The sequence below is a fragment of the Scylla paramamosain genome, chromosome 35 (genome assembly GCF_035594125.1).
Source record: "Scylla paramamosain isolate STU-SP2022 chromosome 35, ASM3559412v1, whole genome shotgun sequence".
Taxonomy (NCBI): domain Eukaryota; kingdom Metazoa; phylum Arthropoda; class Malacostraca; order Decapoda; family Portunidae; genus Scylla; species Scylla paramamosain.
Genome location: NC_087185.1, coordinates 14,244,164 through 14,269,602, shown reverse-complemented (window position 1 = coordinate 14,269,602; position 25,439 = coordinate 14,244,164). Strand labels below are relative to the sequence as shown.

Here is a 25,439-nt window from a genome sequence, read left to right as displayed (position 1 = left end):
CACACACACACACACACACACACACACACACACACACACACACACACACACACACACACACACACACACACACACACACACACACACACACACACACACACACACACACACACACACACACACACACACACACACACACACACACACACACACACACACACACACACACACACACACACACACACACACACACACACACACACACACACACACACACACACACACACACACACACACACACACACACACACACACACACACACACACACACACACACACACACACACACACACACACACACACACACACACACACACACACACACACACACACACACACACACACACACACACACACACACACACACACACACACACACACACACACACACACACACACACACACACACACACACACACACACACACACACACACACACACACACACACACACACACACACACACACACACACACACACACACACACACACACACACACACACACACACACACACACACACACACACACACACACACACACACACACACACACACACACACACACACACACACACACACACACACACACACACACACACACACACACACACACACACACACACACACACACACACACACACACACACACACACAACACACACACACACACACACACACACACACACACACACACACACACACACACACACACACACACACACACACACACACACACACACACACACACACACACACACACACACACACACACACACACACACACACACACACACACACACACACACACACACACACACACACACACACACACACACACACACACACACACACACACACACACACACACACACACACACACACACACACACACACACACACACACACACACACACACACACACACACACACACACACACACACACACACACACACACACACACACACACACACACACACACACACACACACACACACACACACACACACACACACCACACACACACACACACACACACACACACACACACACACACACACACACACACACACACACACACACACACACACACACACACACACACACACACACACACACACACACACACACACACACACACACACACACACACACACACACACACACCACACACACTCCTTAACCTTGCCATCCCTCACTCACCTCTCCGTCCTTCCTTTCTCCTTGCAGGGACGAAGTTCATGTGTCAGACAACGCTGTACCCAATCAAGAACGAGGATGGCGACACGTGCATGTTCATCGTTAACTTCCAAGACCTCACAGCGAAGCCGGAGGAGGAGGACGACGACGAGAGCCCTGCGCCTGACACCATTCAGTCCAAGTGTGAGTAGGGGCGAGTGGGAAGATGAGGAGGACGAGAAAGGGGAGATAGGAGGAAGAATAGAGGGACATGCCGAGAAAGGGGGAGAATAAGGGTAGATGGGACAAAACAAGAAGGGAGATTGGGAAGGACGGAAGATGGAGTGAGACAAGAAAGGAGGATTAGAAATTAGGATTGGAAAGGGGAATTGAGAAGGAAAGCAAATAGGGAGAGACAAGAAAGGGATGAGAGGAACAAGGGACAAGTAACAAGGGGAGGGGAATGGGACAAGAAAGAAGAGATGGGAGAAGGGCAGAGTCACGGGGTGAGAAATGAGAGAATGGAACTAGGGTAAAGGGAGAGAAAGAGGTGCTGTTAAGGACATAGGGAAGGGAAATGGGAGGCTGGAACAAGAAATGGGACCTGAGGATTAGCGTAAATGGGGAAGGGAGCTGAAAAAAAAATAATAATAAATAAATAAATAACATCCTGGTGAAAAAATTGACTTGAGAAATGTTGTAGATGAGAGGAAAGCAGTGAGAAAATGACTTGAGGATTAGCGGAGATAAAGAAGGTGGAGAAAGGAGGACAAAGGAGACAAAATACAACTGAGAAATTTTACAGACAGAGAAAAACCTTGAGAAAATGAACCTGGAAAATGGAGGTATTGAAAGGCTGCTGCATAAGGTGAAGAAATTAGTGTGGCAGATTATAAAAGACAACAAACACCAACAATTCTTTCAAGGCTGTTTGATTACGTAACATACTGTAACTGTAACTGCTAATATAAGAGATAGGACAGCACTAGTGTATGAGGGAAGGGATTGAAAATACAAGGGACGACAAGGAGGTGAGCATTCGAAGTATTGTGTATAAGAGGGAAGGGAGAGAGAGTGAAAAAAAAAAAAAAAAATAAATAAAAACGTCAAAATATAAAATCTGAGAGAAAAAGGGAGAGAAAAATTAAGAGAGTCGAAATAGGAAAAATGAGACGTGCTGTAAATGAAAGATGAGAGAAAAAAGACAGAAAAAATAAAATAGAGTCGAAATAGGAAATCTGAAACGCGGTGTAGACAAAAGAGGAAAGAAAAAAATGACTTGATGAATACGGTAGATAAGAAAAACGGAGCGAAAAAGAAGATAGAGAAAGAAGACATGATAAAAAGCAGTAGATGAAGACAGATCGAGATATTGCGAACGAGAGAATTAAAAAGAGAAAAGTAGAAAAATTTAAATGTGTAAGTAAAAGAACAGTTGGTTGAAATAAGTCCGGCTAGATTAAAAAGCAAAGTTAGGGCAGAGTAGAGGAGTGAGGGAAGGGGAGGAAAGGGGAAGGAAAGGGGTTGTGCTTGATGGGGAGGGGCAAGCAGAGGATCATAATGGATGGGGGAAGAGAGGGAAACGCGGCAAGGGGTGATAAAAGAAGGGAAGAAGAATGGGAGAGAGGACAGAATCAGTAACGAATCGGAGGAGCTAATGGGAGAGAGAGAGAGAGAGAGAGAGAGAGAGAGAGAGAGAGAGAGGAGAGAGAGAGAGAGAGAGAGAGAGAGAGAGAGAGAGAGAGAGAGAGAGAGAGAGAGTTAAATTATTGAAAGACGTGCTAGGGAGTTACAAGACACGCATTAATATTTAAAAGGAAGGAAAAGCTACGTAGGAAGATAGAACTGGATGGAATTACACTGAAAATGGAATGGCAAGGGAGAGAGAGAGAGAGAGAGAGAGAGAGAGAGAGAGAGAGAGAGAGAGAGAGAGAGAGAGAGAGAGAGAGAGAGAGAGAGTCTTACTTAAGCTGCGGCCTCTCCTCAGGTAAGCTTTTAGTAGTCTGGGAGTGAATCTTGCTCAGACTGACTCACCAAGTAGCTACCTTGACATCCTCGTGTGTCGTGTTTCATTTTCTCGCGCGTTGGACTTTAATCCTGATGAAAATATTGTAACACCTGTAGTTTTCTCCTTTCCCGATGCCTAGATTGGCCTGTTCAGGTGTTTGGGCGGCTCTACCTGTCAATTACACCTGATTACATCTAATTCACTTGGAAAATTACTTGTTCCATTTCTTTTACGATTAGAGCATCTTTGTGGCTCGCTTGAAACATTTATTTATTTTTTTTAATCTATAATTTGGTGGACATTTGGAGTGTTTGGGTGTTGTTCCTCGTCCAAGAATCGGTGTGTGACATCTGGTGCGTGTTAAATCAGATTACTAACGCTTCGGAGGGACGGGACGCTGCTTTTTATAGTCAGCCTTGGCGCTCTTCCATCCTCAAGAAAAGAAAGGGAACGTGAAGGATGCTAAGTCATAGTTTTACCTGGAAAAGTTGTAAAAGTGTACAGAGTTCAAAGTGTTGTGAGTCTGGTACTGTTGTTGTCAGTTTTGCCGTGAATTGTGGGAAGTGGGTATACAAATAAATAAGAAAATAAATAAGAAAAAGTGTAATGGGTATTTTGTTTTTTATGAAGTGATAAGAAGCGATTAGAACATAAGAACATACGAAAATAAAGGAAGCTACAAGAAGCCATTAGGCCTACACGTGGCTGTCCATGTATGAAACACACCTGCCTATTTCCACCTATCGTTCCCATCCATAAATTTCTCTAATCTTTTAAAGCTTCCTAATGACTCAGCACTAACAGCCTAATTACTGAGTCTGTTCCATTCATCTGCCACTCTGAGAACCAATTCCTTTCTATCTCTTAATAGATTAATTAATAGAAAGAAAAAGATTGGTTTAAAAATACGGTAATTATTATCTCGAATATTTTGTTGTGCCCAGGGAAGAAAAAATATTCTCAAACAATTTTTTAAGTATTTATTTTACAATCAAGTGTTTAGAAGTTATTAATAGAAAGAAAAGTTAGGCAAGTAGTAATGATTATTTGAAGGAATATTTTGTAAAGGCCAGGGAATGAGAGGAAAAAAAAAATGTTCACAAGTTCTACCAACCACTTGAAAGCAAACAAATTCACCAGAGTAGCGCTGCCAAACTCTTACAAACTGTTGGCACGAGGAGAGAGTGTTGCGAGGCAGTGTATATCGAACTGGGCATACACTAGACTCTGTTTCCTAGATTATTCCATTTTCCGTTGTCCCGGTGTAGGCAGCCAGGCTAATGTGTGTCTCAGCCAGCCACGGACGCTATTAATCTGTTGTAATTAGCTTAATGGTGTATTTAGTTTGCAGTTAAGCAGCTCATCGTGAATATGTCAGGCATATCAACAATAAACTCGCCATATCACTTAAAAATACATGGGATGAACCTTCTGAGAAATATCTTTATTGGATTCACGAAGTGCAGGAAGTGAAAAAATTGTGCTGATTCTTGTTCTAATTTTTTTTTTTTTTCTTTCCGGTAACTAATTATTAATGTCAGACGTATCAAGGTTAAGTTTCTAGCGTCACTGAAGTCTGTTGTAAACTGTGAGTGAGTCACTGTTTATAAGATTCGTGGACTTTAGCATGCGAGGGAATTTCATTGGATCTTGTACTTGTATTAACATATGACAACTCATATAATCTAAATTCTCCATGTCACTTAAAAAAAAAAAAAAGTGCAAGAAATCTCTGAGAAATATTTAATAGGACTTATGTGTTGCAGCGAGGGAAAATATTCCATTGACTCTTACGTTGCGTTCATATGTACACAGCTCTTCATGATGCACCACACGTTTCAAAGTAAATTCCCCAAGTCACTTACAAAAACATGCGATGAACGATGCGAGAAATGTTGAAACGTTTTGGTTGGTTTACGCGGCGCAGTGAGCGAAAATATTCCGTTGGATCTTGACTTGAGTTGATATTTAAGCTGCCAATCAGTAATGTGTCAGATGTACGCAGGCAAAATTTATCACTTCATTTATAACCAGCGAAATGCCATGAGAGCGATGAAGGAGCGTCGCTACAGGCAGCACAGAACACCCACCAAGAGCATGAACACTCAGCAGCGCCTTCACACACAATTGATAACTCGCTGTAACTCACTTTTTTTTCCGAGTCAGCGGTCTATTACACTTATCACTCTATGTATATTGAATCATGTGTTCACTGGAATGTGTCCAGCCTCAGAGGAAACATTTAGTGGCTGAAAGTTCTTGAATACTGAAGGGATGTGCATTTATTGTATCATTCGTAGCAAACTTGTTGTTTATAAAAAGGTCATTTTCTCATCCTGAAGCTTGGTAGTTGTCCTATGCCAAAAGAAATGCAAAATACGAGTTTGTTAAGAGATACCCAGCATATTACTGAACTTCATGTCGACCCAACTCAAAACTTTGCCAGAGACGAGGCTGTTCTATATACATTTCACAGAAAGTTCAACTCTACGTTTAATGTTACACCTTCGCTCTTGCTGGGACAAAATTTAGTGTGTTAAAATTGCAGGGAAGTGGACGCATAATTGCTAATCCTGTAATTTGCGCTTGTATGGGAGGAATTGAATCTTTTTTGCTCATTCATGTAAGCACATTTGATTCATATTACTTACCGGATCTCAGCTCGACGAGTTTGTTAGTTCATTAGTTGCCAGGAAACAAATATAAGAGACTCGCACATGGAACCAACCTCTGACGCTAAGGAAATGGCGAAAGGAGATGAGAGAGAGAGAGAGAGAGAGAGAGAGAGAGAGAGAGAGAGAGAGAGAGAGAGAGAGAGAGAGAGAGAGAGAGAGAGAGAGAGAGAGAGAGAGAGAGAATGCATTGAATCTTGTATAAAGTTGATATTTTGATTTAAGAAGCCAATCGTTGATATTCCAAACGCATCAAAATTAATTCTCCCATGTCATTTATAGAAACTGGAGATGAAAAATTGCCCAGCTACATTTACACACTGCAGGAAGCGGGGGGAAAAAAAAAAGCTTTGGGTCGGATCGGATCAAGGCACCAATTCTCAAACACTCCAACGTCATATCACGAATACTTTGGCGTGCTTTAGGGAAGGTTAATGAGGTTTTTAATTTTTTCACGATTCTACTAATAGTTTAACCCTTTGACTGCCACTTGGTACACCAGTCACTGAAACATCTTAACTTGTTCTACAGCCACCTGCAATCTTTGTACTGGGAAGAAATTGCAAAATATATTCTTTTTTTTCATCGCCAACTTTCTTGTAGATGCTTATAAAGACTTCACGCATTGCTTCTGGTGATGCTAATTGTGTCGTGTAGCAGTGAAAGGGTTAAGAAGTATTTAGTGTCATTAATAGCAAAAAAAAAAAAAAAATATAAAAAAAATAAAATAAATAAATAGATAAAAAAAATGAAATAAATAAATAAAAAAAAAATCTTATTAGTTTTGTGGCCTTTGAAAACAACTCCCACGTAAGAACAACATTTCTGAATATTGGTACAAATGACAAGTTCACCGCAAGCATGATCTTCAGCTAGGTGCAGCGCTTACTTGAACACACTCGGCGCCTCCCCTTCGGCTTGAGTTGCCAGCAGTCGAGCACCACAGTCACTGAACACCAATATTTCTCCTCCAAACTTTCCATGATATTTTGTAGGAAGTTTGATATTTATGCAGTCTGGGGTGTCCTTTTCTTTGCTCAAGGCTCCACTCCTCGCCTCACCACGCCTCTGCAGGGACTCCTCCACGCCCACGCCCAATGTAGCCTTTCCACCCTCCTCCTGTGTGTTTCTTCTCTTTCAATACGTCTAAGTACTTTTCATCGCCTTCTCGTATTTATTCCATCTTTCTTTATTCCACCTTTCTTAGTTATGTGTTAATTCCAGTTTCAACATCTCTTCTCCCTCATTGCCTTGCGTTTGGTTTGGTTTGGTTTCCTTTCCTTTCTCTTTCTCTCCATCTCTTCATGTTCTCTCGTTTCTCTTCTGTTTACTTTTTTGTTTCTCTCCTTTCGTTTCTCTTTCCAGCATTCTCATTTTATTCTCCCCTTTCTCTCTTCTTTCTCTCCTTTCTTCCTTTCTCCTTTTGCCATTCTGATACACCTTTTCTTGACCTCTTTACCGCTCCTCGTTTTCTTTATCTTTTCTCCAATCCTCTCTTTTCTCAGCATTCTTGCATCTTCTCATGGCTTTTATCTTGCTTCCGTTCCTTTCTTCTCTCCTTTCTTTCCTTTTATCTCTTCCCAGCTGTCATTTCGTATTCTCTAAACGCCTTTTACTCATCTTCTTTCTCTTATTTTCTCTCTTGCATTTTCTTTCTCAATACTTTCATCCCATTGTCTTCATTTCAGTGTCTTGCCTCTCTATTTTTCGTCAGTTTCTCTCTTTCTTTCTCACTTTGTCTTCTCTGTACTCTTTTCTCTAATCCTCTCGCATCTCTCTTCTCTTTTTCTTTTCTTTCATTTTTCTTTTCTATCACTTTCCCATTTACTCTTCTTGAATACTTTGACATCCAACTTGTCTTCCATTTCTCTCCTCGTGTCATTTCACACCGACTTTCGCTTCCCTCTCCTCTTTTCTTCCACTTCCACCATCTCTTCCTTAGTTGTTCTTTTATGCTCTCACACCCACTCTGTTTTCCCTCTTCTCTTTCCTCCCACACTTTTCTTCCCTCTTTTCTCTTCTCGTATCTCTCACTTCCCTTCATCTCTTCCCTCTTTCCTCGTCGCTCCCTTCTGATCTTACGTTCCCCTCCCCACCCACAAGTTCGATACCCTGTCCATGTTTCTCCCACGCATCACTCCTTCCATTTCTACTCCACCAGCGTCCCTTCAAGCCAAATATTCCCACCGTGACAATGACGCAACACTATTGCTCTCCCACACACACACACACACACACACACACACTCACACTCACACTCACACTCACACTCACACTCACACACACACACACACACACACACACACACACACACACACACACACACACACACACACACACACACACACACACACACACACACACACACACACACACACACACACACACACACACACACACACACACACACACACACACACACGTTCTGGTTTCTCTCTCTCTCTCTCTCTCTCTCTCTCTCTCTCTCTCTCTCTCTCTCTCTCTCTCTCTCTCTCTCTCTCTCTCTCTCTCTCTCTCTCTCTCTCTCTCTCTCTCTAATGCTACAGGCGTTTTTCGGATTCTGAAAGAGAGAGAGAGAGAGAGAGAGAGAGAGAGAGAGAGAGAGAGAGAGAGAGAGAGAGAGTCATATTATTATTATTATTATTATTATTATTATTATTATTATTATTATTATTATTATTATTATTATTATTATTATTATTATTATTGCTACTACTACTACTACTACTACTACTACTACTACTACTACTACTACTACTACTACTACTACTACTACTACTACTACTACTACTACTACTACTACCACCATTCCGTACCATACCTCTTCACCTATCATTATCATCACCTTTTGTCTTCTGTTGACGATAATAATTCTCAGCACTACGTAATCACAACATCCCCTTGAGCTTTCCATACCTCACCTGTTGTAATGCAAAGTTCTACAGGTGAGGGAGAAGGAAGAGAGAGAGTGTGAGTGACGGGCGGAGGGAGAGAGGGAGAGGTGAAGAGAGAGAGTTGTTTTGCAGGAGAATGTTGTAGAGTAATTAGCATTGCATTTTCATAATCACTCGTGCATTAATTACGTGGAACTGAACAGGTGAAAGCGACCCGCCTTTGTGTTGTATTAAAATAATGTCTGCAGTGTGTGTGTGTGTGTGTGTCAGTCAGTCAGTCAGTCCGTCAGTCAGTCCTTATGAATCTCTCTCTCTCTCTCTCTCTCTCTCTCTCTCTCTCTCTCTCTCTCTCTCTCTCTCTCTCTCTCTCTCTCTCTCTCTCTCTCTCTCTCTCTCTCTCTCTCTCTCAGCTTGAAATACTGGAAACAAAGTTAAGTTCGTCACATTCTTTTGTTTACTCCCTTGACTCTCTCTTTCACACTTTTCCTCTTAAGCTTCCTTCCTTCCTTCCCTCACTCCTTCTTTACTACTTTAATTCACTTGTTGATTTTGTTTCTCCACGTAGTATGACAGAGGAGGAGGAGGAGGAGGAAGAGGAAGAAGAAAATGTTTACCTTTTTTATCTTATTATTGTCCCTTCTCTTCACATTTACATGGCTTCCTTCTCTCCTTCCATCTCCCTCCTTTGCCTCCCTCCCTCCCTCCTTCCCCGCCTCCCTATATATTTTTTCCCACTCTCCCACTGTCACTCTCCCAAGGCTACCATCTTTTTCAGTCACTTTTATCTCTCACACTCACTCTCCCTTTCTTTCCCCCTTCTCCCCTCCTGTCTTTAGTCATTTCTCTCTCTCTCTCTCTCTCTCTCTCTCTCTCTCTCTCTCTCTCTCTCTCTCTCTCTCTCTCTCTCTCTCTCTCTCTCTCTCTCTCTCTCTCTCTCTCTCTCTCTCTCTCTCTCTCTCTCCTCTCTCTCTCTCTCTCTCTCTCTCTCTCTCTCTCTGTACTACATATTATTTACTGACAAACTTGCTGACTTTCTCTCTTCCCTTTTGTTATTTTGACTGACTGACTAATGAACCAACAGAGTGACCTGATAAACTGGCTGACTGACCAGATGACTGACTGACTGACTGACTGACTGACTGACTGACTGACCAACTAAATGACTGATTCACTCACTCCTTGCTTTCCACCCTCTTTCCTAGTCAGTCCACTTTTTGTATCCTTCTCCCAATCCCTCTGTTACTCTCTCCTTTGTTCCCATTCACTCCTCTCTCTCATTTAGCCCCTTATTCCCTCACCGCGACTATTTTCAGAGGCCACAGGGGTGATTAGCCAGGTTCTTAAGACTGTTTCTCTTTCTCATAATGTAGAAACCTTATTAACCTGTCACTTTAACCATAAAAACCCTTAGAAAATCGGTGTAGCTTCGAATAGGGCCTTTTAAAGAGTGTTTCTCCTATTCATAACGTAGAAATCTTGTTAATCAGTCACTAGAACCGTAAAGACATCCTTAAAAACATGTGGAGGTTCAACTAAAGCCTTTGGAAATAGGAGGTGTGGTGACGCCGTGATTCAGAATGTGGGTCGTACTCCTTACTCTCCTTTCCTTCACAGTCAACAGGGCAAGAGCTTCCTTCCGCCAGTCTCTCCGCATGGGGTCTCTTCGGCGCGGCAAATCCCCGGCGTCCAGCTCCTCGTCCACGCCCGGGGCACGCATGGAGCCCATCTTGGACCACCCCTCTGAGGAACCCCACGAGGACGAAGGCGAGGAGGAAGGCGACGACGAGAACGCGAACTCCTGCCGGTGAGACTGAGATGGGAGATTGTTTTGTGGTGAAGACTGTGTGTGTGTGTGTGTGTGTGTGTGTGTGTGTGTGTGTGTGTGTGTGTGTGTGTGTGTGTTCTGAGCAGTGATTTACGACTGTTCCCTGCTGCTGCTGGTTGGTCGTGACTACTGTTTATATCTGTTTGCATTGCGATGAATGGCCGTGTATTAATTGTGAAATATGTGCTTTTGTTGCCCTTCTTTTCCTCGCTGCTAACCGATGATGCTGAAATGACGCAAAGTTTATGGTCGGATATTGTTAGGAAAAAATGTTATCAAGAAATGTTTATCGGTAAATTTTTTTTTTTTTTTTTCATGTAGCTCGAAATTGTGTGGAAGTGAGACATGATACGGTGTCGCAAATTAGTGAGATTAGGTATATTTCTGCCTGTTATTATGCGTGGCAGGCAGTTTTCTTGTTAGTGAGATTAGGTATATTTCTGTCTATTATTATGCATGACAGGCTGTTTTCCTTTTTAGTGAGGTTCGGCGTATTTCAATCTTATCTTGCATGACAGGCTGTTTTCCTTTTTAGTTTAGGTATATTTATGTCTGTTATTTTCCGTGGCAGGCTGTTTTCGTGTTAGTGAAGTTAGTTTATACTTCTTATATTTTACCTGGCAGAGTGTTTTCATGTTACTGAGTTAAGAATATTTTTATTATTTACGCGTTTTGTCGTGGTGTCTTAAATTTGATCGCTATTTGGTACATCTCTCCTTAATTACTTATCACTTTGAGACATCTTTATTTATTCTACAGCCATCTTCAATCTTTAAACTGGGTAGAAACTGCAAAATATATTCTTATTAATCCCCTTCTTTCTTGTAGATACTTATAAAGATTTCATGCATTACTTCTGGTGCTGTTAATCGTTTCGTATCGCAGTGAAAGGGTTAAAAATTTCTATCATAAGCGAGCGAAAGGTGAGGATTTAACATTTTCCCCTCTAGAAGATACTTGGCATCTGGTATCGATCACACACACACACACACATACACACACACTACACGCGTCACTACATGCGTTTCCTCGTCACTTGTTTCATTTCTCTCGTATCATTTGACCGTCAAGGGAAACAACGAGTGAGTGCATCAATCTCTCCATCCTACAGTCAGTCTTAGTGCCACTCATCCCTCGTCTTCCCTGGCCTCACCACCATCTGTCGCCACGTGTACTCGTAGCGTTGGTCTGGTGTTTACTTTTCCTTTGTCTTATGAATGTGAAGAGAAAGCGACGATGATAAGACACGATAATGTATTGACTTGTTATGGTGCCCAGAATACCAGGAAGAAAGAAGGAAAAGTACAAGATTACAGCAACCATATAGGGAAGACATAATAGGGGCGTACCTGTTTTGAAAATAATATAGTGAGGATAGAAAGAAAACACTGCATGAATTTTGGGTAATAAGAAAAAAGAAAAAAGAATAAGAAAACAAAAGACACGTCAGGGAGTAGCGCTTCAAAGGCAACACTCCACACCAACTCCTTGTCTCCCTTCTCCCTTTCTCCCCCTTGAAGTTACTCGTAGCATTCCGTCAGTTTCTTTGTCTTCTTCCTCCTTTCCTTTTTTCCCTTCTAAAGTTACCATTCTTTCCGTTAGTTTCCTTGTCTCGTGTCTCCCTTTCTCTACCATTATCCTCGTTTCACCTTTACTTTCCCCCTTTCTAAAACTACCATTCTCTCCATCAATTTCCTCATCTCCTTCCTCCCTTCCTCCCTCGTTATCCCAGAACAGAAAGCAGCCGGTGGTAGCAAGAAGAGATTACGTCAACTGAAACCATCAATTATTCATCACTTGTATTTTCCTCTTCTCGTCTCCCCAGCGGCGGCACGTGCAGCTCTTCAGTATTGCAACAGCACTACCTCCACGTGTCACTATTAGTCCCGTATTCTGAAAAGTCTCGCTCTCCCATCACGACTATTTTCAAGGCCACAGATGATTAGCCGGGTTCAAAAGCGTGTTTCTCCTGTTGATATTGTAAAAGTCTTGTTAATCTGTTTCTAGAGCCGTAAAAACTCGCTTGAAAATCCATGTAACCTCAACCAGAGCCTTTTGAATGTAGTGTATCAGCGCCAACACTGTATTAATTGACCTTGTAGCGAGATCAAAACCCTTCCTATCCAGAAATACTGAATAAGAGTTCAGGGTATTCGTTGCAATCAGACAGTCATTAGCCATTAATAACTTGGACTTCGCCAGGTGTGATTACTCAGGCGTGGGATGACCAAGTGCAAGGGTTTTGTTTCCTGTTCGAGTCGCGAGTTCGAGATTTCAGAGCGTCGGTTTCGTATCGTTTTTTTTTTTTACTTAATGGTTCGGAGCTTCTGTTCAGTGAGGAGCGAAAATTTTACGCTTACAGTTGGAGTGTTCTTCTGATGAGGGTGAGGTTGGGTTATGAATGTTAGGTTAGGTTTGGTTAGGTTAGGTTAGGTTAAGTTAAGTTAGTTTGGTTAGGTTAGGTTAGGTTAGGTCAGGTCTCAGAACACCCAGCTTCATAGAAGCTGTTTTAGCTAGAGATGAGATGTGAAGTTTCCAGTTCAGATTATAAGTAAAGGACAGACCGAGGATGTTCAGTGTAGAAGAGGGGGGCAGTTGAGTGTCATTGAAGAAGAGGGAATAGTTGTGTGGAAGGTTGTGTCGAGTTGATAGATGGAGGAATTGAGTTTTTGAGGCATTGAACAATACCAAGTTTGCTCTGCCCCAATCAGAAATTTTAGAAAGATCAGAAGTCAAGCGTTCTGTGGCTTCCCTGCGTGAAATATTTACCTCCTGAAGGGTTGGACGTCTATGGAAAGACGTGGAAAAGTGCAGGGTGGTATCATCAGCGTAGGAGTGGATAGGACAAGAAGTTAGGTTTAGAAGATCATTAATGAATAACAAGAAGAGAGTGGGTGACAGGACAGAACCCTGAGGAACACCACTGTTAATAGATTTAGGAGAAGAACAGTGACCGTCTACCACAGCAGCAATAGAACGGTCAGAAAGGAAACTTGAGATGAAGTTACAGAGAGAAGGATAGAAACTGTAGGAGGGTAGTTTGGAAATCAAAGCTTTGTGCCAGACTCTATCAAAAGCTTTTGATATGTCCAAGGCAATAGCAAAAGTTTCACCAAAGTCTCTAAAAGAGGATGACCAAGACTCAGTAAGGAAATCCAGAAGATCACCAGTAGAGCGGCCTTGATGGAACCCATACTGGTGATCAGATAGAAGGTTGTGAAGTGTTTAAGAATCTTCCTGTTGAGGATAGATTCAAAAACTTTAGATAGGCAGGAAATTAAAGCAATAGAACGGTAGTTTGAGGGATTAGGACGGTCACCCTTTTTAGGAACAGGTTGAATGTAGGCAAACTTCCAGCAAGAAGGAAAGGTAGATGTTGACAGACAGAGCTGAAAGAGTTTGACTAGGCAAGGTGCAAGCACGGAGGCACAGTTTCGGAGAACAATAGGAGGTTAGGTTAGGTTTTTTGGATCTGTTAGGTTGCTATTAATGCAGAAGGTAAGATTGTAAGAGTGAGAGGTTGGGTTATGAGAGTGTGAGGTTTGAGTTATGAATGTGTAAGGTTAAGTTAGGTTATGATTGTGTGAGGTTTGCGTATGGTTGTGTGAGGTTAGTTATTAATGTGTGAGCTTAGGGTAGGTAAGGTTAGGTTATGAGAGCGTGAAGTAAGGTTATGAGAGTCTGAGGTTAGGTTAGGTTAATTTATGTGAGTGTGAGGTTGTTAATGTTATGCGAGTGTGAAGTTAGGTTATGAGTGTGTGAGGTTAGGTTATGTCATCTACAGAATTATCAGAAAAAAAAACAGCTCTTCTATCACATCTTCATTTCTTTACCAATCCATATATTAATTTGTTTGACTTATAGATATGGAACTCACAAGACATCAGTACTTGCAGCAACTGTACATTGTGTTTATCAGAAGAGATACTGACGTCAGATTAGGCACCATGTAATGTAACACCTCCGCGCCGCACCACTGCTTTTAAAAGGGTCTAGTTGAGACTATACAGGCTTTTAAGGGTGTTTTTACGGATCTATGAAGGATTAACATGATTTTTACATTATTTAAAGGAGAAACCGTCTTGAGAAACTGGCTAACTATATGTCACATTCGAAAATAGTCTTGGTGAGAGAGTAATGTCTTTGAAAACGAGTCTAGGTCTCAGAGCATGAGAACACTGAAAAAGCTAAATAGAGAAAATACAGAAACTTTATTGCAACTCAAACACCAACTTTGGTCTCCTACAAAAGTTTTCAGGTTGAAGATAAAAGCTGGAAGGTTGAGTAAGTCTCCTGCCTCCCTTGTCCTCTTCCTTTCCCTCCTCTTCCTTTTTATCGTCCATGTCATGTCTCCTCCTTCTCCTTCCTTGATAGTCTCCTCCTCCTCCTCCATCGGCTCCACGCTTTCCTCGAAAAGGAATTCACACACACACACACACACACACACACACACACACACACACACACACACACACACACACACACACACACACACACACACACACACACACACACACACGAAGAATTCTCACGGTTGGCTGGGAAACTAGAGGAGAGACTGCATTTTCCCATCGCCACTTTCCTCCTCCTCCTCCTCCTCCTCCTCCTCCTCCTCCTCCTCCTCCTCCTCCTCCTCCTCCTCCTCCTCCCCCCAACTTGATATCACTTTGTATTTCCCCTGAGTCACAGTTCCAAGCATCTGCTTTACACACACACACACACACACACACACACACACACACACACACACACACACACACACACACACACACACACACACACACACACACACACACACAGTGACTTACTTGAATATAATTTTCCAAGAAGTCGAGACGCTCAGAAATGATGCGAAATGCAGTGAGTGTTCTTTTTATCTTGTTTTATTATAGTTTGTAAAGAAAGGAAAGCAATAAAGGCGCGGCTGTGAATGTTACTGTCGAAATGTTTGCACCGGGAAGTGACAGCCCAGAGAGAGAGAGAGAGAGAGAGAGAGAGAGAGAGAGAGAGAGAGAGAGAGAGAGAGAGAGAGAGAGAGAGAGGAAAGGGGGGGGGGGCGCTGAGTGAGGGAGAGAGGACAATTCTGGCCAGTATTTAATTAATATGTACAGATTGGCAAGATTAGTAAGTACATTCTGGTGCCAAAAAGTACACTCGGCTGCCAACAGGCGGGCCTCATAATACCTGTCCTCGACTCCCGCCCCGCACTCACAAAGGCGCCGCGCCTCGTTGTGCTCACCCCTTTATATTTACTCTTTCATTATTGGCCCTCTAGTTCATTTAGGAATTTCTCCTATTCACCCACACAGCTTCATTCCCTTCATGTTTGCCTTTTCATTGGTGGCTTGTCTTCACGCTCCACGTCATCCCATTCACCAACAGCCTTTGCTACCACTGTGTCTCTGTTGCTTCACACTCATTCACCTTTGCTACTCATCTTGCTTTTCACGTATTGTTTCATCTCATTGTTTTAATTCAATATTAATTTTGAGTAATTTCACACTACCAACAACGTATCTCCTAGTATGTGTTCATCTAGGATTTGTTGTTGATATATATATATATATATATATATATATATATATATATATATATATATATATATATATATATATATATATATATATATATATTTTTTTTTTTATAATAAGAACCCGGAGCAAATGTACTTTGTAGCTTTCGAGTCTGGCTCAGATTCCTTGAATTGCCACGCCCTTACCCTGTATACATTTTTTGTTTATTTTAACTAGATCCTTCTTACAAAGATACGTTTTTAACCTAACAGAACACGTTTAATATTTCCGGGACTGGACGTCCTGCCTCACGCTCTCGTTCCACAATTTACGTCATAAATCTTTACTTCTCTCTACCTATATATTTTTTTTTCAATCGTGTTTTACTTTTTTTCTGTTTTCTATGTTAGGCTTACACTTCATGCGCAGTTGTTTCCGATATTTGCACTTAATTCACTGTCTTTATATTTTTCTTGTTTTGTACCTTAATTTTTTTTTCCATTAGCCTTTAAGAACAAATTTGATACGTGCAGCATTCAGACGTGTAGCATTCCGTAATATTCCACGCGCAGCGCCTGTACTCATCCATGCCAACATATTTTTGGGGTTGTGTTTTGTACCTTCCAGTTTTTTCCCCTCACGTGTTCATTATTCCCTCCTGAACGTACGTGATACTTTAAAGATTTGCCTTCCTCCCACCGCCTTAGATTCTAGAGTTCCGTCCCCTTTGTCTTTACTCATTGTTGGGTTTTCTACCTCCACTCTTTTTCCCTTCACATTTTCATTAGCTCTAGAACACATTTGAACTTGATTTCCCTCCCTTTGATTCTGATTCAGTTAGTCCTTACGTCATTTAACTGTACTAATTGTGTCGTGCTTTGTACTTCATCTTTTATTTATTTATTTATTTATTTTTTTACTTTACATTTTCATTCTCCCTCTAGTTTGATATTTTCGGCATTTGCCTTCCTCCCTTCCACTCTGATCCGTGGAGTTCTTTGTCTTCACTCATTCACTGAAGTATTTCCTACCTCCAGTTTTTTTCCCCTTCACATTTTCTTTATCCCTCCATAACATATTTTAGGTTTCGATTTCCTCCCTTTGACTCTGATTCCAGAAATAACACGCCCCTTATCTGTACTTGTTCTCTGTCTTGTGTTGTTGACTGCAGAAGTAACACGTCCCTTGTATCTATACTTGTTTTGTCATTTTTTATTTTGTTTTATTCCAGAAGTAACACTCGCTATTTATACTTGTTTTGTATTTTTTTATTCCAGAAGTAACACACCCTTTATCTTTACTTTTGTCATGCTTTCTTGATTCCAGAAGTAACACTCGCTATTTATACTTGTTTTGTATTTTTTTTTTGTTCCAGAAGTAACACGCCCCTTATATCTATACTTTTGTAATTTTTTCTTTATTCCAGAAGTAACACGCCCTTTATCTATACTTTTGTTATATTTTCTTGATTCCGGAAGTAACACGCTCTTATCTATACTTGTCTTGTTTTCTTGATTCCAGAAGTAACACGCCCTTATCTACTCTTATTTTGTCTTGTTTTCTTGATTCCAGAAGTAACACGCCCTTATCTATTCTTATTTTGTCTTGTTTTCTTGATTCCAGAAGTAACACGCCCTTATCTACTTTTAATTTGGCTTGTTTTCTTGATTCCAGAAGTAACACGCCCTTATCTACTTTTAATTTGGCTTGTTTTCTTGATTCCAGAAGTAATACGCCCTTATCTATTCTTATTTTGTCTTGTTTTCTTGATTCCAGAAGTAACACGCCCTTATCTATTCTTATTTTGTCCTGTTTTCTTGATTCCAGAAGTAACACGCCCTTATCTATACTGTTCTCTGTCTTGTTTTCTACCTTCCTTTTTTTTTTCACGTCACGCTTATCATCAGCCTGAAACACATTTGAGACTTACAAACACTCGACTTCCTCGGGTTATAATCCCACAAGTTCCTGCAATACACATTTTCTATTGATTTTCCTTTCCCGAGTGGTAATGTCTCCCTTCACTTTACGATCTATTAGCGTGACGTTTTAACTCATTTAGTGTCCATGGAGTTTATCCCTCATCGCGCCCCCTCTCCTCCTCTGCCTCCCTCCGCTGCCTGTCTTCATTAGCGCTGTCCTCACCTGACCGCCACCTCGTCCTCTCCTGCCAGTGCTGATCGCCGTGTTCCGAGGCTGTCACGTGCACAAGCCACGAATTTGCGTCATTGATTTAACTTACTTTGTGTGAATGTATTTTTTTTGTATGATTTTACCGCTTTTTTTCATGTTTTAGGTATTTTTGTTTATTTATTTATTTTTTGTTTCGATAGCGCTGCCGTGAAGGAGTATAATTAATTTTGTTTTAGTTCGTTTGAATTTGTTTTACGTGGTGTTTTTCTTTTTCTTTTGCTGTGTTTTTTTTTTACATGTGTATTTTCATATTTTTATAAGTTTTTCATTGATTATTTATTTTTTTTATTTCAAAGCGAGGTGATGGACTTTCTTAATTAATTTTGAATTGATTTACATTTGAGTATGCCTTTATCTTCCATTTTTAATGTATTTTAATGTGTATATTTATATTTTTTCCATATTTTGTAGAATAACATTTTAATTGCCATATAATTGGATTTTCCTTCATTATCATGACTTGTTTCCGTGTGAGTGTGATGGATAGGAGTATTTTAATGTGTTTTATTCCTGTTTGCTTTCATCGTTTCTCAACATTTTCGTTTGACCAAGTGACTTTTATTATTGACAATTTAATTATTTTGACTTTTGTTTGTGTCTGAGTGTGCTTGATAGGAGTATTTTAGTGTGCTTTATTGCTATTTATTTTCAACGTTCTCCAACACTTTCGTTTCCCAGAGTGACTTTTATTATTGACACTTTCCACACGCAGGCCGGCAGCGTGAAGCGTTGCCCGCATGGCTCGTGGCATTGACGATTTGCATGTTGTGATTTTTTTTTTTTTCAATTGCTCTTGTTTGCGAGGGTCAGGTATGGGCCATTCATTTATTTACCCATCAATCCACGTGTTTCGGCCCGTCACTCGATCACGTCATCCATTTGGTCGTGTTTCAGTGAGGTCAGGAGAAGTGGGATGGCCGTGTGAAGATAGATGGGTATTTGTCTTCCCTTTAGCACACCTATTACTTTTTATACATCCAATTTTTTATTTATATATATTTTTTTATTTGTAGGTTCCAGTATTTTTTAGCGATGCTTTTGCGACTATCATTATTTAACAGTTTTCTCTTTTTTATTGGTATTTAGTTGTCTTTTCTCATCGTATTTGGGGCATTTGTTGATTCTATGTATTCATTAATTTTGTTCCACTTTCCATTCGTTTTTATATATATATATTTTTTTTTTTATTTTATTTAGGTATTGATAGTTTTCAGCGCTCCACATAGCCATCCATTCCACCTAGCCGTCCATCCTCTACCCATATTTTTTAACGGTATCATTCTTTCAATTTTCAGCTATCCGTTTTCATTCATATTTCACATATCTATTAAACCGGAAGTAAGACAAATTGGGTACTAGAATTCATCTTCAGGTGATTCGCCTTGCTTCTGACCTCTACGGAGATATGATAAAATTTCCGGAGAGGTCAGAAATAAGACAAACCGCGTATTAAGATTTACTTTTAGGAGTGTTACAAGTAGAAGACTCGAATTAATACCTTTACTTAATTTAGTTTGGCACATTTCAGAGAGGTCAAAGAAAACGAGCAGTCGGATCCACTGCTGGGATCCCTGTCTGGCCTCACCACTTCGCCCTCTCACGCCGCCACCACCACAACCACCACCACCACTATGGCCCCTTCAGATGGTGGTGTGGCCTCCTCCTCCCCGCATAGACACTCCCCTCGCCCCTCGCACCCTGCTGGAGGGGGAGGCGCAGGGTCGCTTAGTATTCCCAGTAGATCTGAAGGCGTGGGCGGGACCTCTGAGCTACAGGTGTCTCCAAGCACTGCCACGCCTGCCACTCTTATAGTATCCACTCATAGTGATAATAAGGTGAGCTGTGTGTGTGTGTGTGTGTGTGTGTGTGTGTGTGTGTGTGTTGAGATGCCTGGGTTTGTATGTGTTTAAGAAGGTGCTTGCGCGCCCGCGCGCGCGCGCGCGCGTGTGTGTGTGTGTGTGTGTGTGTGTGTGTGTGTGTGTATAAATATAAAAAGTGTATCATATACGTGCATACACACACACACACACACACACACACACACACACACACACACACACACACACACACACACACACACACACACACACACACACACATTATTATTATTTTATTGACCACAACAACCCATGCAACACAATGAGCATAACGAACGATAAGTGACCAAAAAGAGCTACAACAAAGGTGCTCTTGGTCCATCACAAAGACTGTATAAATGTGATTGTATGTGACAAAACTATAAATATTAAGGGATAAAAACTTTAAAGTTTCACAATTAATAAAATATTGATAAACTTAAAATGTAAAAGAAAACGGATAACGACATACGAAATTATTAAGAATAATCAACGACACTGTTAATAGTACAATATAATAAATAAAACCAAATTTATACCTCTAATAACGAAATACATTAGCATACTTTTCAAAAAATAATAATAATAAATGTACATATGTGCATTATCTGAAAGTCTATTATTCTCATTTAATAGTATACACAAAGCTGAAGGATATACTCGTAATTCAAGCTTAGTTAAACACAAAATTCGAAAATCTCAAGTTTATACCTCCAACGATAAAATACATTAAAATACTGTAAAAAAAAATACTAATAATAAACGAACAGATGCATCATCTGGATTAAACTCCTATTTTACCTACCGAGAGAAACACACACACACACACACACACACACACACACACACACACACACACACACACACACACACACACACACACACACACACACACACACACACACACACACACACACACACACACACACACACACACACACACACACACACACACACACACACACACACACACACACACACACACACACACACACACACACACACACACACACACACACACACACACACACACACACACACACACACACACACACACACACACACACACACACACACACACACACACACACACACACACACACACACACACACACACACACACACACACACACACACACACACACACACACACACACACACACACACACACACACACACACACACACACACACACACACACACACACACACACACACACACACACACACACACACACACACACACACACACACACACACACACACACACACACACACACACACACACACACACACACACACACACACACACACACACACACACACACACACACACACACACACACACACACACACACACACACACACACACACACACACACACACACACACACACACACACACACACACACACACACACACACACACACACACACACACACACACACACACACACACACACACACACACACACACACACACACACACACACACACACACACACACACACACACACACACACACACACACACACACACACACACACACACACACACACACACACACACACACACACACACACACACACACACACACACACACACACACACACACACACACACACACACACACACACACACACACACACACACACACACACACACACACACACACACACACACATCTGCTAAACACACACACATATCTGCTAAACACACACACACACACACACACACACACACACACACACACACACACACACACACACACACACACACACACACACACACACACACACACACACACCTGCTGCGTCCCTGTAACCCTGTCCATCATATTTGTTCTTTCCAAAACGATGTTTGTCATTCTCATTCGTGTTCAGGCAAATGTCTCTAGCTATAAAATTTAGGACGTGAGGTGAGTGAGACTTCGAATAAAAACAGACGTCAGTAGCTTTGCGTTTCGTAGTTGTAATGATGATAATTTGTATTGTATTTTATTCTATTCCCTTGCTTCTTTTACTGTTTTTTTTTTGCCGATGTAACCTCTGATTTCGTAGCTTTCTTTTTGCTATTGATCTTTTGTTCTCTTTTTTTCTTTCTCCCTCTCTCTAAATGTGTTTGCTCCTATTTTCAATTTGCTAGTGTCTTGCTCTCCTTCCATGCATTGATCTGTAAACATTTCTCTTTGGTCTTTTTCACTGAATCACGAACGTTTTCTACATGCCCTTCCCTTCTCAGTCTGCCATAAGTGAACAATTTGTTTTCGTTTTTTCCCCCTACACTGGTTTGTTGTTTTTAGGGCCTCGTAAATGTTTCCCTGTGTCCCTCCGTTTGTTGTCAAGTGTCCACCCTTCGCTTTCCTTTCCAGTCTGCATTCGACGCCCTCCACGTGAACCGCCCCTCGCTCGCCGCCTTCTTCGAGGACCGCAAGACCTCTCTGCCCATCTGGCGCAGGAAGGACTCGGCTGCCTCCAGGAAGGACTCCCTCGCCACTACGACCTCCAAGACCTCGGAAAGAGTAAGATTCTGCACCTCATCTCATTATTGCCCTTGAGTGGTGAAATGCTCGAGTAATACAGGATGTCACGTTATCAAATCCCACTTTTTTTTCCCCTCATTTCGGCATATCCTGTTTCTTGATTCTGTTAATCAAGTGTCAGCCACCCCTGCAGCCCTCTTCATAGTCATTCACCTCTCTTCATCCTTCACCTCATTCCTGCTTCCTTCATCACACTTCTTTACCATTCTTCATCCTTCACACTCCGCCATACTCCTATATCCTTCATAACACTACTTCACCTTACTTCTTCACCCTTCACCACACTCGATCCTTCACCACACTCCTTCACCATACTCCTCATTCCTTCAGTCTTCACCACACTCGTACAGCATTCACCACATCACTTTTCACTCCTAAATCCTTCAGCACTCTCCTTCAGCACACTCCTTCAGCACACTCCTTCAGCACACTCCTTCACCACACTCCTTCACCACACTCACCCTTCACCTCACTCCTTCATCATTCACTGGACTCCTTCACCTCACTCCTTCACCATTCACCAACACTCCTTCACTACACCCCTTCACCCTTCACCTCACCCCTTCACCCTTCACTCCACCCCTTCACCCTTCACTTCACCCCTTCATCGTTCACCACACTCCTTCATCATACACTTTCGCGTTAAATATTAGTTCTTGGGTTATGTAGAAAGAAAACGGTAGACACAAGTAGATAGATATGTTTTGCTGGGGTGGCATGGAGTAGACGAGCAGTGGACAGGCGAGGGAGTTGGAGTGGAGGAGGCGTTTGTCCCGCAGGATGAAGATTGCTGCGGCTTCTGGTAATGACGAACAGTTTGTTGATGTATTTACATTCAGTTATGGTGGAATAGAGTACTTGTGCGCTTTCTAAAGTTTCCTTCTTAAGTAAATGAGTAAATGGATGCGTGAATAAGAGACATAATATCAGATCAGTTTCTTTCTTTCTTTCTTTTTCTTTCTTTCTTTCTTTCTTTTATCTTATTTATTTATTCATTTACTTATTTGTTTATTTACCTATTTATTTTTTTGGCCTATATATTTTATCACAAACATTCCAGTTAAGGACATTAGAATTTAAGTATGATACAAGAAGCCAGTAAGCCTCAAGTGGCAGCTTTTGCGTAAAGCATGCTTATGTCCACCTGTCATTCCTGTCGTTTGATTTATCTAAGGTAGGAGTTCTCAACCTTTCGCAAGCTGGGCTCCCCCAAAGCTGGTTCACTACAGTTGGAACCCCTTCTTCTCTGCGCCACCCACTCAACACCCTCCCCAACTATGCCACCATAGATAGATAAAATCAGATAGATAGATAGCCCTTAGTTAGGCATAACAGCTGCATCTTCTTTGCACTAATAGCCAGTGACTCCGTGATTTTCCGTGATTTTTTTTTTTTCCCCTCTCGTCCTGTGCTCGCGCTTCCCCGGGAGTGTCTGCGTCCCGCCGGTTGAGAACCCTGATCTAATGTAAAACTCTGGGACATGAATAGCCTGATGACAAATCTGTTCCGGCCATCAGCCATTTTATGTGAGAACCAATTGCTTCTCTTTTGAAAGGCAATTTTTAAAAGGAGATTTGAAGGAGTGTATGAAATTCGTCTTACGTGTCTCCTTAAAGCTCCTCGCCTGTTGTAGCACAGACGTGCACACACACCGGAAAGTGAAAGCTTAGGGAAAGAAGCGGAAAAATAATGAAAAATAATTATATCCAGTTTTGTTCTCGTTAAATTTTAAAGAAATGGATTAAATTTCCCTCAAGTGCCTCAAGTTTGCCCTCCGATACACACACACACACACACACACACACACACACACACACACACACACACACACACACACACACACACACACACACACACACACACACACACACACACGCACACGGAAATGAAACCAGGAGACGGAGAAATACTGAAAAATATTTACATCTAGTTTTGTTCTCGACTGTGGACTGTTGAAGTTTAAAGAAATGCATCAAATTACCTTGGTCTTCCCTTCAGTGTTTCCTCCTAGTACGTTCATACACACACTCGCATCCGGAAATAAAAGTAAGAGACGTAAAAATAATTAAAAATAGTTACATTGTTTTGTTCTCCACTGATGGACTGTTAAAATGAAAAAAAAGTATCAAATCTTCCTGGTGTCCTCTATAACTTTTCCTTCTAGCGCGCACGCGCACACACACACACACACACACACACACACACACACACACACACACACACACACACACACACACACACACACACACACACACACACACACACACACACACACACACACACACACACACACACACACACACACACACACACGCGTAAATGAAAGCAAGAGACGTAAAAATATCAAGAAATAGTTATATACAGATTTGTCTTCGACTGATGGACTTAAAGTTTAAAAACAATTATTTATTAGATTTTCCTCTATAACTTTTCCTCCTAGTACACACATCCGGAAGTGGAAACAAGAGGCGTAAAAAAAAAAAAAAAAGTAACATTGTTATATTGTCTACGGATGGACTGTTAAAGATGGATGACCAAGCCCTTTGTCTATTTTTAAGCTCGCGCTCACCTCCGTCAGGCAGCTGGCCACGTGACTTAAAGGATGATGGTTCACTGAGCGATAGCCGTGCTGCCGGGGCGGGGAAGGGGGCCGAGGGGAAGGGGAGGGTATTTCTGGAAGCTTGGGGCGAGGGAAGGGGACTGGCAGGGTACGATTGGGGCCTGGGGATGGGACGAGGAAGGAAGGGGAGGGAGCTGAGGG

General features: G+C 41.5%; 1 protein-coding gene across 1 annotated transcript in view; it reads left to right on the top strand.

Annotated features, from left to right (window-relative positions):
- The window catches only part of LOC135090681 (uncharacterized), a 135,407-nt gene that overhangs the window by 52,362 nt on the left and 57,606 nt on the right, over window positions 1–25,439 (top strand). Inside the window, exons 2-5 of the mRNA XM_063987680.1 lie at window positions 1,229–1,381; window positions 10,366–10,555; window positions 19,811–20,117; window positions 22,508–22,657. Of these exons, the coding sequence (XP_063843750.1) occupies window positions 1,229–1,381; window positions 10,366–10,555; window positions 19,811–20,117; window positions 22,508–22,657 (800 nt within the window). The remainder of the gene's footprint in view (window positions 1–1,228; window positions 1,382–10,365; window positions 10,556–19,810; window positions 20,118–22,507; window positions 22,658–25,439) is intronic.